This window comes from Indicator indicator, chromosome 20 (assembly GCF_027791375.1).
Source record: "Indicator indicator isolate 239-I01 chromosome 20, UM_Iind_1.1, whole genome shotgun sequence".
NCBI classification, from domain to species: domain Eukaryota; kingdom Metazoa; phylum Chordata; class Aves; order Piciformes; family Indicatoridae; genus Indicator; species Indicator indicator.
In genome coordinates this window covers 17,153,226-17,167,046 of record NC_072029.1, presented here as the reverse complement: position 1 = coordinate 17,167,046, position 13,821 = coordinate 17,153,226, and the positions used below count along the sequence as shown (strand labels likewise).

Below are 13,821 nucleotides of genomic sequence, written 5' to 3'. Positions count from 1 at the left end.
CCATCTTTCAACTGTCAAATATCCTCAGCTAAGAGAAATCTGTGCATATGCCTGGAAGATATTTGTGGTTTTCTTCCATCCTTTCCTCAGCCTTTTCTGAGGGTGAAGAGTGGCATTTGGGGTGCATTACAGTTTCAAGCCATCATGAAAATGAATGGAGAACTTCTGGTTAAGGTAAGCTTTCTATTATCAAATATCTTGCAATCAGTTTTACATATCTGCCAGCCTTATCCACCAAGCATGCCTCTAAACCACAGCCAAATCTGGGGAGCAGTTAAGTGCTGGCCAGGCAAAGGGTTTATGAGGAATTTCCAGGAGCTGCAGATCAGCTGTTCAAAGGCAGAATAATCCATAAATCACTCCTTCACATAAATGGATTTGCTTTTGAACACAGTAATCTAACAGTCCAGGTACACAAACACAACTCCCCCTCAAAAAGAAAGAATTTTAATCCTTTATATGTTCCCAGTAGTGAACATTAAACAATTTAGAAGTAATTTACTTTATATTAGAGTTGACATCAGGGGCATCCACACGGACATCTTCTCTCTCTCTCCTTTTCCAAGGAGAGTGGAGCTTCTCCACATGTTCTTCATTTCTGCCCTGCAACCCTCTACCTTGGAGCTGCCACCATGAAGCCACTGAAGACACCAGCCACCCTTGGTTGTGCCAGCAGCCAGGTCTTTGCAGCCCTCACCTGCCATCACGATAAAGCCAACTTCTTCTGTTGCTTTGCAACACTCCTGCAGAGAGCTTCTGAAGAAGGCCAAGAAAAACCATCATAAGGTCCATCAGAACATCAGTCCTAGCATCCCTAATGGAAGGGCAGAGGGCATTCAGGCTATGTATTAAATCTGTAGCTATCAGACACAACCACTGGAGATTATTTGCTGGTTTATAACTGCTGAGCACAGGATGCTCTGGCACCACTCCCGTTCTTCGAGCGTAACTAACCCTCAAGACTGCTCAGATTGTCAGGAGGCTGATTACATGAAATAAAACACTGCATTTGACTATTAATTAATATTGACTTCACTGCCTGACCTCAGAACATGTAGAAATTTATAGGATCGCTCTCCAGGTTTATTAGGGCGCTATTAATAACCTGAGGAGTATTTGGAGTCAGTCACCTTAAGGAACTAAAAAGAGCTCTTTGGTATGATGCATAGACATAATCTCAGGCTACTTTTGGCTTGGAAAAGCATTTGGCTAATTTTCAATTTGTCAAGTGAGTCCCTGACAAGTTGGTAACATATAACAGAGCAGATCTTCAGGAATCTCCTGCAAGCTTTTTCTCAGCCATGGCTGGCCACAACAGCATGGCACAAGGCTATTACAAGAAGCAAGATAATAACCAGATGGAGCAGAGCAATCATCTAGGCTATTTTGGTAGATCCACTGCAGATGAATATGATACTGAAGCCAATTAACTCTAATATATCTGACACATAAAATAGTTTCAAATTGAAAGTAGTCTTTTTTTTTTTCCTCTCTTCTTCCACATTATTCCCCAAATGCTGGGACTTGTGACATGACATTCCCAATTTTTCCAGTAAAACGGAATTAGCCTTTTCAAGAAAAGCCTCAATTGAAACATTCAAGTATGGAGCATTTAAAGAACATTAGAAAGCAGGGGGGGAAAAATTGACTACTTTTGTTACAAACTTGAGTTTGCTAAAAATAACCCCAGAAATCACAAACCAAACCCACAACCCCTTCAGCACATAATTTTCAAGCCTTGACTTGAAAACTAGAAAGCATTTTAGTTTCTTACGTGTACCACATATTACATTGCTAAGGACTACTTTTATGGGTAGTTTATTCAGTGACAAGGAGGACACTTATGAAAAAATCTGCAGAAATTTTTCTTCCAAGCCATAATGTTATTTACAAAACCCAACATCATTCTTAGAAAGGCCAAATCCATGAATACCAATTGCCTAACATTACAAAGGGTAAATTTAGCTCTCCCCAAAAGAAATAATAAACAAAGTATGCGCTGAGAGAACTAACCAGCCTCCAGCATTTTATCTTCTAAACCTATTCGTGACTTACAGATGCTTAAAAGCAGTAGTCCAAGGGCTGGGAGCTCAGTGCCTGAGATGTTAAAAGCACTTTAAATCCTTTAGACTGCTTTGAAAAATCTCCACGTCTTTGCCACGTGCAGATATTTTGCACTGCAGAGCCAGGAATCAATGCAAGCATTTAAACTTCCTTTTGTCAGGAATGACTTAAACTGGGAGAGCACAGAGGCTCATAAACAAAACTGCTGACACCTCTTGCATTACTGAAAGCTAACCATGATACAGCACTAATTGAACGAGCACCTTCAATCTGTCAAGTCAAACAACACCCACAGGGGTTGTTCCTGGCAAAGCTCGGGTTGATGCTGCAGCTGTCAGGGCCATGCCATTAAATCAGGAATGTTTTGTGATACCTGAACAACTGTGACAGCACTTGGGTCATCTTGGAAAGATAAAAGGACCAGCACAGCTGCTGGGACCATCTTCATGGAGCCTGGGCTTCATTATCAGTAACTACATGGCTCCTGCGAGTCTCACTCCACTTAAAGATTTCTTGCAGACCAGCAGAAACCTTACTAGCACCCTGCCACCTCCACTGAGTCTGCATTGCTCCTCCAGTCCATGAAAAGAGGTTCTCTGCCCCTCGCACTGGCCATCCAGCCCAAGAAAATGTTGAGGTTTTTTTCCTGTGACACTAGTTCTTTAGCCTGAGAGAATGGATGTTCTTCTCCTCTATATGTCCATTCACACACTTGGATTATTTCCATCATGGAAATTACCAGTTACAATAAGACAGCTCTGTTTTCTCATCAGGTACTGGAAGGATCAGCTACTCAACAGCTTATCCCAACACTAAAAGAACCCAAACCATTTCCTTCTAGCACTGCAAAGTCTCCACAGTGAAGGTGCTCCGTTTTGCACAGTTTGCTGAGGTGATGGCAAACAGCTACAGCTTGCAAAAACAACAACAATAAATATTAAAAAGCAGTACAATCAAGAACACAAAAACCCAAGAACCTCTGGGCCACCACATCAGCACAATTACTCCTGCAGAGCTCTCTCCACACCAGTTGACTTCACTGGTGCAAATGAGCGTTCACAGTCTCACAGTATATCAGAGGCTGGAAGGGACCTCAAGAGATCATCAGGTCCAACCCCCCTGCCAGAGCAGGATCACTTAGAGTAGTCTGCACAGGAATGCATCCAGGTGGGTTTTGAAAGTCTCCTGAGAAGGAGACTCCACAACCCCCCTGGGGAGCCTGTTCCAGTGCTCTGTCACCCTCACTGGAAAGAAGTTTCTCCTCATGTTGAGGTGAAATCTTCTATGTTCTAGTTTGAACCCATTGTTCCTTGTCTTATCACTGTGAACCACCCAAAACAGCCTGGCCACTTGACACCCACCCCTCAGATATTGATAGACATTGATCAGATCCCCTCTCAGTCTTCTACTCTCAAGACTAAATAGCCCCAGGGATCTCAGTCTCTCTTCACAGGGGAGATGCTCAAGTCCCCAAATCATCCTCGTGACTCTCTGTTGGATTCTCTCCAGCAGGTCTCTGTCTCTCTTGAACTGGGAAGCCCAAAACTGGAGGGCTCCAGTTGTTGCTTCAGTGTTGTAGGGACAAAGAAACAAACAAACCCAAAATCTACTTTAAAAGGCTCAACTGATTAAAATAATTTTTATCACAAGCAATCAGATCTCTCCATGTTAAAACAAGAGAGAAACAGGAAAGAGGAAGAAGGTGCTTGATTTTAATCTCCCCTAACTCCATTTACTATCTGGTTAAAAGAAACCTGCATCACACTTGCTTTCAAGTGAAGGCTCAAGAGAGGATGAACATCTCCTGCCTTCAGTGGAGGACACAAAAAACCATAGCACAAAATTTTAAAAATAGCTAATTTAGGACCAAGTTTACAAGTAGTAGGGCTCCATACTGCTAGAAAGAGGGGGGACAGAAGAAAGCCAAAGCCCAGCATGAAAACTACCTTCCCAAGAACTCCTCTAATGGGAAAAAGCAGAAACCACTAGAGTCTGGCCCCATGCCTGTTTGATACAGCTAAAGCAACCACTAAACAGCCAATTATCAACACCTCACTAATGAAAAGGGAGCTTTCACCTTTCACTTTAACCATGCTCCATCTTCTCCACTTTTATAGGCCACACTATTTTGCAACAGGAACTTCTGCTTGGCATGAGAATTAATTCTCCCGACTGACTCATTTTTGGCAGAAATTTGTTAGCAAGAACACTTGAGTTCAGTAGACACTGGCATTATTCTCTCTTGCAACTCAGGTACAAGACCCCTCTCAGCTCTCTCTTGGAGTGAAATTATCGGGTTTTTTCCTCAATTACACCATTGGTTAATGCAACCTCCAACAGAGGAAAGGTGGAACATTTAATTTGGCAAGGTTTAGTGCCAATCCGCATTAGGCCACAGTGATTTAGCCTCCATCTCCATGGCAGTGTGCTTGTATCATTCTCCTAATAGTACACATCCCTGCCCTAGTTACTTCATGGGGATCCCTATGGCAGTTCTGCTGGTGTGCCCTGGACCTGCACTTTTCAGCACAGTTATTAAAGAGACTGTGCTACCCCATCCCAGCCACATGTATTCTTCCTAGCCACCAATGCACTACTCTGGATGTCAAAATCAAGGTTTTCATTCATTACAAGGGAAATTACACTTCACACTCAAATCCACTGCTTTGCATGTTTCCTAAACACAACTCCATGCAATCTCACATGCCAAAGTCTAAAGAGAGAAAGAAAATATGATCTAGCAGCGCCTGCAACCCGCTCTCCTACAGACTGACTACAGATCACTTACAGTGTTTTGGTCCCAAAATAACCCTGTAAGAGCCTCTCCATAATATCAATGCACATTTGTATAACAAACACAAGTAGTACATAATATACATAATAGTAGCAACAAAGAGCCTTGCTGAACACCTTGTTCTTTGCACACCAAACTTACTCATGATGAAAATGAGAACCTTATACATGTGTGGAGTTATCACAATGGCCATTTCTTGTCCATATAACCTGGAGACAATTTCAGCATGCACATGCTAGGTGCATATATAACCTCCACTGAATAGTCTGTGCACCTTGTAAACACTGATACATTACTTTCAGCCTCCCAGGGCAGCTGGAAAGTCTTTTCTGTGCTTACTGACATGGGGCTGGGACACCAAAAGGCAAAGTGACTTAGCAAGGACCACAGGTGACAACCTGGGAGACAGCAGGGGACCATCCTGGAATTTCCTTCCTCTCATCAAAGAGACAAAGCCAAAGCAGCCCCCAAGTATGGCTATACTGGCCATAAAAGAAATAAGGCCATGGGGTTTTTTTTGTAATGGAAACATGCTTATGCTCTCATTCTCCTTTTATTCTGATTCAGAAGAGGAGTTAAAACATGAAGTCCTGTACTTTGTTTTGCCTGTAGTTCAAACAAGCAGTGTGGTTTCAGTTAGTCTCGCCACTGATGCACGACCTTTTCAGCTGCACCTCGAGATGTGAATGCTTCCTGAAGCAGTGACACTTGGGGTACACGGCACCACCACAAACAGAAGGCCTGCTAACTCTGAGCATTAGTTGCTTAGAGAAAAATCATTGTCACCTCAGAAGATGTTTTAACTAGAAATACACTTACTACAGTTGTTTTTTCTTAAAAAAAAAAAAAGGCAGAGGGAGGAGGGAAAAGAAAAAAACGGGGGGGGGGGGGGGGGGGGGGGGGCGGGGAGGACGGAAAGAAAGCAAAAAAGGAAAATGTATTATACCACAGTTAGCCACAGCAGATTTTAACCTCAGAGGCAGCAACAGCACCCTAACAACCCTCATGCTGTCCATGAGCTGTGCAGCCCAGGAAGGCACCAAAGTCTGCACGGGAAGGGCAACACGGTCCCCAAAGTGCTTTTGGTGTTTGTTTCTCATGTAGCACCTTCCACCATTAACATGTCCTTATCCACTATCTCTCATCTATTAGTGGACACCACTTCCCTATCAACAAGCTGTGCTGCCACAAACAAGCAAAGGCCACTAAAGGGAGGGAGTTCACAGGGATGGGGCAGCAGCACTTCAAGTGCTTTGCTTGGCTCAGGTTCCTTAGAGCTGGATGATCTAACTCCTCCAGTAATTGTGACTGTAAAGGGAGAAGGCCATTTGCCAAAAAAAAAAAAAAAAGAAAAAAACAAAAAACCACACACAAAAAAAAAAAAAAAAAAAAAAAAAAAAAAAACAAAACCACAGCATTTTATCACAGAGATAACAGCATTTCCCTGGATAGTAAGGTCTTGCTGTCTGAAAAGGCTCCATCAGTGACCTCCAGATGCAGTTCAGCATCACAGCGATGCCAGGGAGCAGCTGGAGGGGTGAATGGTCCCTCTGCAGTTCTTTCAAGTAAGGAGAGGAGAGGCAAGGGCAGGGTTTGAGGAGTTGCCACTCCTAAGTGCAGGCAGAGACAACAGCCATGTGTCTCCTTTCAGCGCCTTAAAGCCACCTTGTTTTGTTGGCATTGCAAGTAATCAGGGACAGACACACATGACCAGGCAGGCACCAACTGCCAGCTACCAAACCCCCTCCCTAAAAATTTGTGTCTGCTTGAGTGACCAGAGCAGCACCACTAGAAACTTCCCAGATCCACACATAGTGCCAGCACCAGAGGGGGAAAACATAGCTCAGGAGAAGGTTTAAAGCTGATATTGAAGGTGGTGCTCCCATGTTTTTAAAGAATTCCCAAACTATTGCTTGCAGCCTCCCTGCTCAGCCTGGCATTTGGTTTCTAACCCAGGTCAGCAAATACTACCTATGCAGAACAAATTGTCTCATTCGGTAAAGGGAAAAGACAAGCCCTCCACATCTCAGTTTCACCTGGGAATGATGTTGCAGCCTCAAAGGGGATGGTGCCCCACCAGGATTTGGGGGTCACAACCTTTGCTTGGGTTTAAGGAAGGGCTCTGTTGACCTTCATCAATCAAATTCTCCTAATGGCATTTCCAGCCTGTGTCCCCCACCCCATCCTGCTCCCTCCAGAGGGTCCCCCTCTGATCCAGCCGCCTGAAGACTTTCAAGGGGGGTGGGGTGGGGAAAGCCCTCTTTGGTCTGTTGAGCAACCTTTTGTTTTGCAGCATCTTACATTTCACCACGGGGGATCAAAGCATCCCCAGTATCCCAACAGTGCAAAGGAAACTTTGTATTATGGGTTTTCCTACACCAGCTCTCTGCCTGCTGTTCTGAAAGCATAAACCCCAAAATCCAGCCTAAACCTCTATAAAACTAGTATCAGCAATTCAAATAAGGCAGAGTTGGTTGGTTTGCTTGGGGTTTTTTGGGGGGGGAGGGGAGTGCCTTTACTTTAGCTACAAAATTCAGGGAAAAAAAAAAGAAAAAGAAAAGCCTGTGACACGAAAGACCGATCATAAAACCAGCCAAATTATTTTTCCTCTCAACGGTTCAAATAGAGTGCCATTTCTGTATTTTGAGACTATTCAGCTACAGAGGGGTGGGGGGAAGAAATTATCCAGCAATGCAATGCAGCTATAGCATTGAGTATCTATAAAACAAAAAAAGGAGACTGCTTTATTTATTAAATTAATGGTATATTATCTGTATTTCAGGTTAATAAACACAATTAGTAGGAAGCTTCAAAGAGAGGGAAAGTCCCCAAAATATTTAAGAGAGTAAACCCCACAGTATATGTTTTTCTCTGAAGAAGGCTCTGCTGGTATGAGGTTATTCTGGGCACAACAGAACCTTGATGGCCACAAACATCTGAGCCTACTGTCCTGCCACATAAGCCATCATTAACTCATTACTATCACTATTAAAAACTAATGCTGTCTTCATCAGTCTGTCAGCTGATCCCTGCTGACTTTAGTGCTAGCTAATTCATCAAAGTTTCAAGAAATCTTACCTGGTGAAGTAAATCATTAATTACATTTCTTACGGATTTTTTTTTTAAGCATAAATGTTACTCAGATTGCAAACAAATTATAACAGGGAGAGGGAAAAGGAAGTTAATTCTCTACATATTTCTACTTCTTGTGCTTGTTTTTAGGAATGATAGCTCATTGAAATACTCAAGTTTCACTCTGAAATTTAGCAGTCTGTGCTAAAAAAAGGAAATCTGTTGGAGTTTTTCATTGTTTTTCTTTTTTAAAACTGAAAGCCAAACACAGCAAAGTCTCCCCTCATCCTTTTTCCTTCCCACAAACCTGGCAGGCTCTCCAGGCTGAGCTGTGGCTCTTCCTAGAAAGCCTTTCAGTGAGGCTGAAATAACTGGACAGAGGAAAGTCAGTCAGATTTTCCTCAGTCCAATTCAGGCTTTATTGAAAAAGTCTCTCTAAGTGTTCTGATAAAAACTCATTTAATCCATCTGTAACAATGCCATTTAATCCATGCTCCTCTACACAGCAATTAAAGGCACTTTTTATTTTCTTCTTTATTATATATAGAAAAACAGACTTCAAGGCCTTAATGAAAATTAGGTTATCTATACGCCAAGAGGGGAAAATATATTTATCAAGAGTCAACTCTGAGTGTTTCTTTCTACTGTATTTGCACAATCCCAATTGCACCAGCGTCCCATTCGCACCAGTGCTACAGTAATACAAGAAATTATTGCTATCCCCTGGGAAGGAAGAGCCTGGTTGCAAGGATGTGGGTTTGGGATTAGGGGTGCCCAACCAGTAGCTCAGCCCCAGAGACAGTGGAGTTGGAATGATGCATGATGGTCTCATCCTCCCTGTTGCCACAGGACTATTCCCACTTGGGAGTTCACAATCACAGCATGTCATGAGAGGTGCTGGAAGTGAGACACCCATGAACGCTTGCAGCACCCCAGTCTGAATGCAAAGGTGCACTTCCAAACCAGAAAAATGAGAGAAGAAACTTGACCAAAGGCAAAACACACCAGCAGCAGGGTCAAAATCATAACCCACCTGATTCCCAACCCGGCACCATATCTCCAGGGTTCCTCCAGAGCATCCTCACTGCCGTGTCCTCCCCTAGGCTCGCTCATTAACACCTCAAGGGATCAAACCTGGGTAGGAAGCCACTGGCAGGCTGCAGCATCCCCACCAGCAGCCCCGCCCTGCCGGCAGGCAGCCATTCATAAAATAAAAGCCCAACAAAAGACGCACATGCAGACATCCACACACACCTCTAACCGGAGAAAGACCATCTTACTCACTGCTCTCTCCTTCCCACGCTACCTCAAAACACTCATCTGCTGAAGCAATGCGCTGCTTGGCCAGCAGCCAGCTGGAAGCCAAAAGGGGCTTTTCCTTTCCTGCCGCTCAACCTCATTCAGGCACTTCTTGCTTGTACACAACGCTATTTATAGCTGCTGGCAAGCAACCAGGCGCAACCCAACCGCACAGCCCCAGTGGTTCCAGAAAGAAAAAGAAAGGAGGAAGGGGGGGGGGGGAGGGATTATAAAAACGAAAAGGAAAAAAAAAAAAAAACAAACACAAACAACCTCGAAGTAAAAATAAAAATAATAACAAAACAACAAGAAGAAAACAAACCCAAGCGCAATCGGTTTGTGGTGCTGCTCCTGCAGCCCTCGTCGCGTGCAAACGCGATTGCAAGGGCGAGGAGAAGCGTGGATGGGCTGAGCCCAGTTAAAAATAACCCAGCCCAAAAAGCCACCGCAGGGAAGCGTGACCTTTACTACTACTACGGGAAGAAAGCACGCTGCACCCTGCGCCTGCATGGGTAGGCAGTGCTGCTTTGTAAGGCAGAATTCCAAAACAAAAGTGGTGGGGAGAAAGGGAGCTGGAGGGGGGAAAAAATAGGTGCTTAGGTAAATAAATAAATAAATCTGTAGATAACACACATACACAAAATAATAGTAATAATAAAAAAGGCTTTTCCCAGGAATAGTCTATTTATTTTTTCCTACCTCCAAACCCCAGAATTCTCATTGCTTTGGACACCTCTTCCCATGGAGCGACTCTGGAATCTGGTTTGGGTCGGAGAGGATGAAGCAGCTTAGTTTCTTGCAGATGATGATGCTTAATTGTTATCATCACTATTATTATTTTGGAAGGACAATATAGTAGAGGGGATGCAGTTTCACTCAGGCAGAGCTGGCCCCAGATGAAGCTGCAGTTGCAGGGTGGGGTTCATTGTCCCACAAGTGCTGGGTGCTAGCAGTTATACCATCATAAAACCCACCCCTCAGTCCTCCAGGTTTACACATATTTTCCTCCCAAATCACATTTAATCCCAATGGAAGGATGCTGCTGCCTACAACAGAGACTTCAGCTGCCACTCATATACACCAAAAACATCCTTTGACCTAATCTGACCATGCAGCACTGAACTGTCCTTAAATCAGTAACCAGAGCAGAATTTCATGGCCACCACTTTTTTGTCCCCCAGCAAACTGTCTGGAGCTGAGATTCTCACAAGGTCAGTGGGTTTTGGTCCCTTCCTTTCTGCTGTGACCTCCCTGGGGTCAGCACATATATCCTACAGAGGACACTCAAAATTTCTTAGATTTTGGGGAGTAATGGCATGAACTGGCAATGACTTGTCTTGAGCAAGTGTGCCCACATCAGTGCAATTAAACACTTGTGATAGACTGGACAGTTAGAAAGACAAAAACCATCAGACTTCGATGTGAGTGTAAAATGGGGGAGTGATCCTGCTGGTTGGCAAACATCAGTGGTCCTGAACTCTCTCTCCCTCTCCCCCTGCCTGATTTTTCTCTCCCTAAATGAAAACACTTTGATTTTGCCAAGACAGGTGTTTCAGTTACAGCTTGAAAACTAATTAAATCATATCTGCAGCCTGAAAACTAATTAATCCTTTATTCCCTATTATAATAGATAATTACAATGCATGATAGGAAATGACTTGTCAGGTTTTCTGTTTCAAATGCTCACACTTTATGGAAAATAAAATGGGGGAAATGGTTACAGGATCTTCCCATGCTCCTGCATGGGTGTGATGTTTTTTTCACATGCAGCACAAACAAACTACAGTCACTGCAAACAGCTTTGAGAACAAAAGACAACAGTAGGTCAGATTTCTTAGGTCATTCTTGTTCAATTGAGTGTATGGTCAAGGGGGCTGCTGCTAGATTCCAGTCCCTGTGCAAACAAACATACAAGTAAACATTTGCAATTAAAATAATGAGCAAGGCAGGACTCAACATGCTAGATGGACAACAGAGCTGCTCCTGGCTTTTTCCTCCAACACCTTTTCCTGTGCCAGGATCACACAAAGTCAACACTCCAGCCCACTGGCAAGGTGAGCAAACATCCACAGTCACCCATCAGCAAAGGCAACCCAGAACTCACCTCCCCCCTCTGCCCCCAACATTTCCCTTAAATGCTCCAACATCTTTACTCCCACTGTGAGATGAAAAGTGTGGTCATGCTGAAAGTTTTGCTAACTCTTTTGCAACAAAACAAAGTTTCCAGTCTTGCTCTGCCTTTAAAAAAACTATAATTAAAAAAAAAAAAAAAAAAAGAGTTGAATGGGTCCCAGTCCACAAGCTGAAGCACTTAATTGAAGAGATCAGGAGTTTTATGGTATTGATGCACAGGTTCTTAAGGATCCCAGGACTACTTGTGAAGGGTGTAGGAACACAGCATATAAAAGCAACTTTATTCCCAATCTTATTAAAAGATGATCCTTGAGATCTGTAAATCCTCAGAAAAAAATGTGGGAGGATCTACAAAGTCACACAGGATGAAACCTACCAGGTACCAAAAAACAAAATCTCGTGTCATGAGCCAAATACAATGAGATGATTCGATTTGCACTCAACAGACATCAGCCTACAACAGACAGGCTCCCATTGACCATTTTCCACACTAATCCCAGTCTTTCACATTTTGTCTTCTCCTTCACCTGGCTGCTCTTCTGCAAGCTTCATGACTTCAGTGAAGCTCCAATTTGGGGGAAACAAGGAAAAAAGTAAGGGGAAGCAATCCTGCTCATCGCTTCTTTTGCTTCACACCTTCAGTTTGGGGCTTTTATTCTTTTAGAAACAGATTTTTTTAAAGCACCCAAAAATGAGAAGCACCACTCTTGTTATCAGCAGGGTGTGAAAACAACTCAAAAGGGCCAGCTCCCCTCTTCCCAGCCCAAGGAGGGTGCCATTCAGCCTAGTTTCCCTCATTCCCCATGGAGATAACCAAAGATCCCATATCCAACATCAGTTTTAGACTGCACTTCAACCCAGCAGAAAGCATTCCCCACTGCCAAGATTTCCATAACAACTCCTCCACCTTCTCCCTCCCTCGTAAAGTAGCACTTACCCTGCAAGCCACATCTTCCCAACTGAATTTCAAAACCAATGATTTGCCACCAACAGGATGAATATGTAAAAGAGATTTGGGGAGGGGGAAGCAGAAAGAGGGGAAATGGGTTTTAAATCAACACAATTAATTGCTCAGGTATTTGTTCCTGTATTAGATTAGTAGACTGGGAGGCAATTAAACATCTTTGACAAGAGCAAGCCCCAAGCTTACCCTGCTCCTCCTGCCATTCAAGAGCTTGGTATGGAAGGGAAGGAGAAAATTCCACTACTTTGGATTATTTTATGAAAAAAGAAGATAATTTCAAACTTTGCACATTTGGAGCTAATCCTTTGCATTTATCACTTTCCTTTAAAACTACAAATTTTATGTAACAACACTAATGCTGTGTGTTCATGAAGAATATTAGAATTAACCCCATACACATACTTTGTTTTGCCTATATTGATCTATTTTCTGATTTTCACCCCAACCCAATCTGCTAACTCTTTCAATAATATTTAATGACATCTATAGAGGGAAGGCATGTTTCTCAAGTGTTAAATCATCTCACGATACTGAAATTATCTTTTATATATAATAGAGGCTATCAGGAAAGTCTCCTCTCTTCACCTACTACCAACTTCATTTTCACTGCTACTGTCAGCATCTCATGGTGTTTTCCACCTATGCAACAAACACACCCTCCAAAGCCACTGAAGCACAGAGCTTTGGGTGCGGATTCACAATACAACTGAGGTTATCTCCTAGTTTTGATCACTCAAGCAGCACAGCTCTCCCTTCACTTGGTATTACTTAATTTCCACCACAATCCTAAACCTGTTTTTCACCCAAACACTCATTTTCTACTCTTTCAGTAATTAAGGTTGCAGTGGAGCAGCGTGGCAGCACTTAATGCTGTTTTTATTAATGCTGTAATGACTTAAGTTACAAGACACTGAGCTATTTTCATGTTTTTGCAAATGAGGCTAAAGGTTCCCTTCACTGCGGCAGGATTTCTAGTTCTCCATATTCCCATTCAGCAAAGCTTTTACATTCCAGTGCAAGAGACACAATTCTGAGGAAGGCATGGCCCAAATGGCTTTCCATGTGGACTGTAGAGTCTAGGCACACAGAATTTTCCAAAACTAATTATATTGCAGCCTTGATTTTTTTTTGCGTGTGTGTGTCCAATTTCTCCAGCCTTAAAGGGGCCCAGTTTTCTAAGAGACTGCCAGCTCTTTATCCATTATAAAACCCTTTAAAAAGATAACTCTGCTTCTAAGCCTCTGAAGGCACTAACAATATTTGCAAGACACTGACCCCAACGTCTTGTTAGACTGAGAGATACTCAGTGGCATCTCTTTAGGTCAGTGGTAGCAACATTTTCCTTAAGGAAACTTTGAAGTGGTTTCCGGCAAGTTACAAGACATATTAAAAATGACACACCATCTGCTTCCCAATGTGATGTTTTACATTGTGTAACTAAACCAATTTAAGAACTGAAGTCTATTTGACATCTAATTAGTCTGTTTGGTAGCCT

General features: G+C 43.0%; 1 protein-coding gene across 1 annotated transcript in view; it reads right to left on the bottom strand.

The window, feature by feature from the left end:
* ACVR2B (activin A receptor type 2B) overlaps positions 1–13,821 on the bottom strand; it is a 76,189-nt gene that overhangs the window by 50,594 nt on the left and 11,774 nt on the right. Inside the window, exon 4 of the mRNA XM_054390102.1 lies at positions 618–756. Within this exon, the coding sequence (XP_054246077.1) occupies positions 618–756 (139 nt within the window). The remainder of the gene's footprint in view (positions 1–617; positions 757–13,821) is intronic.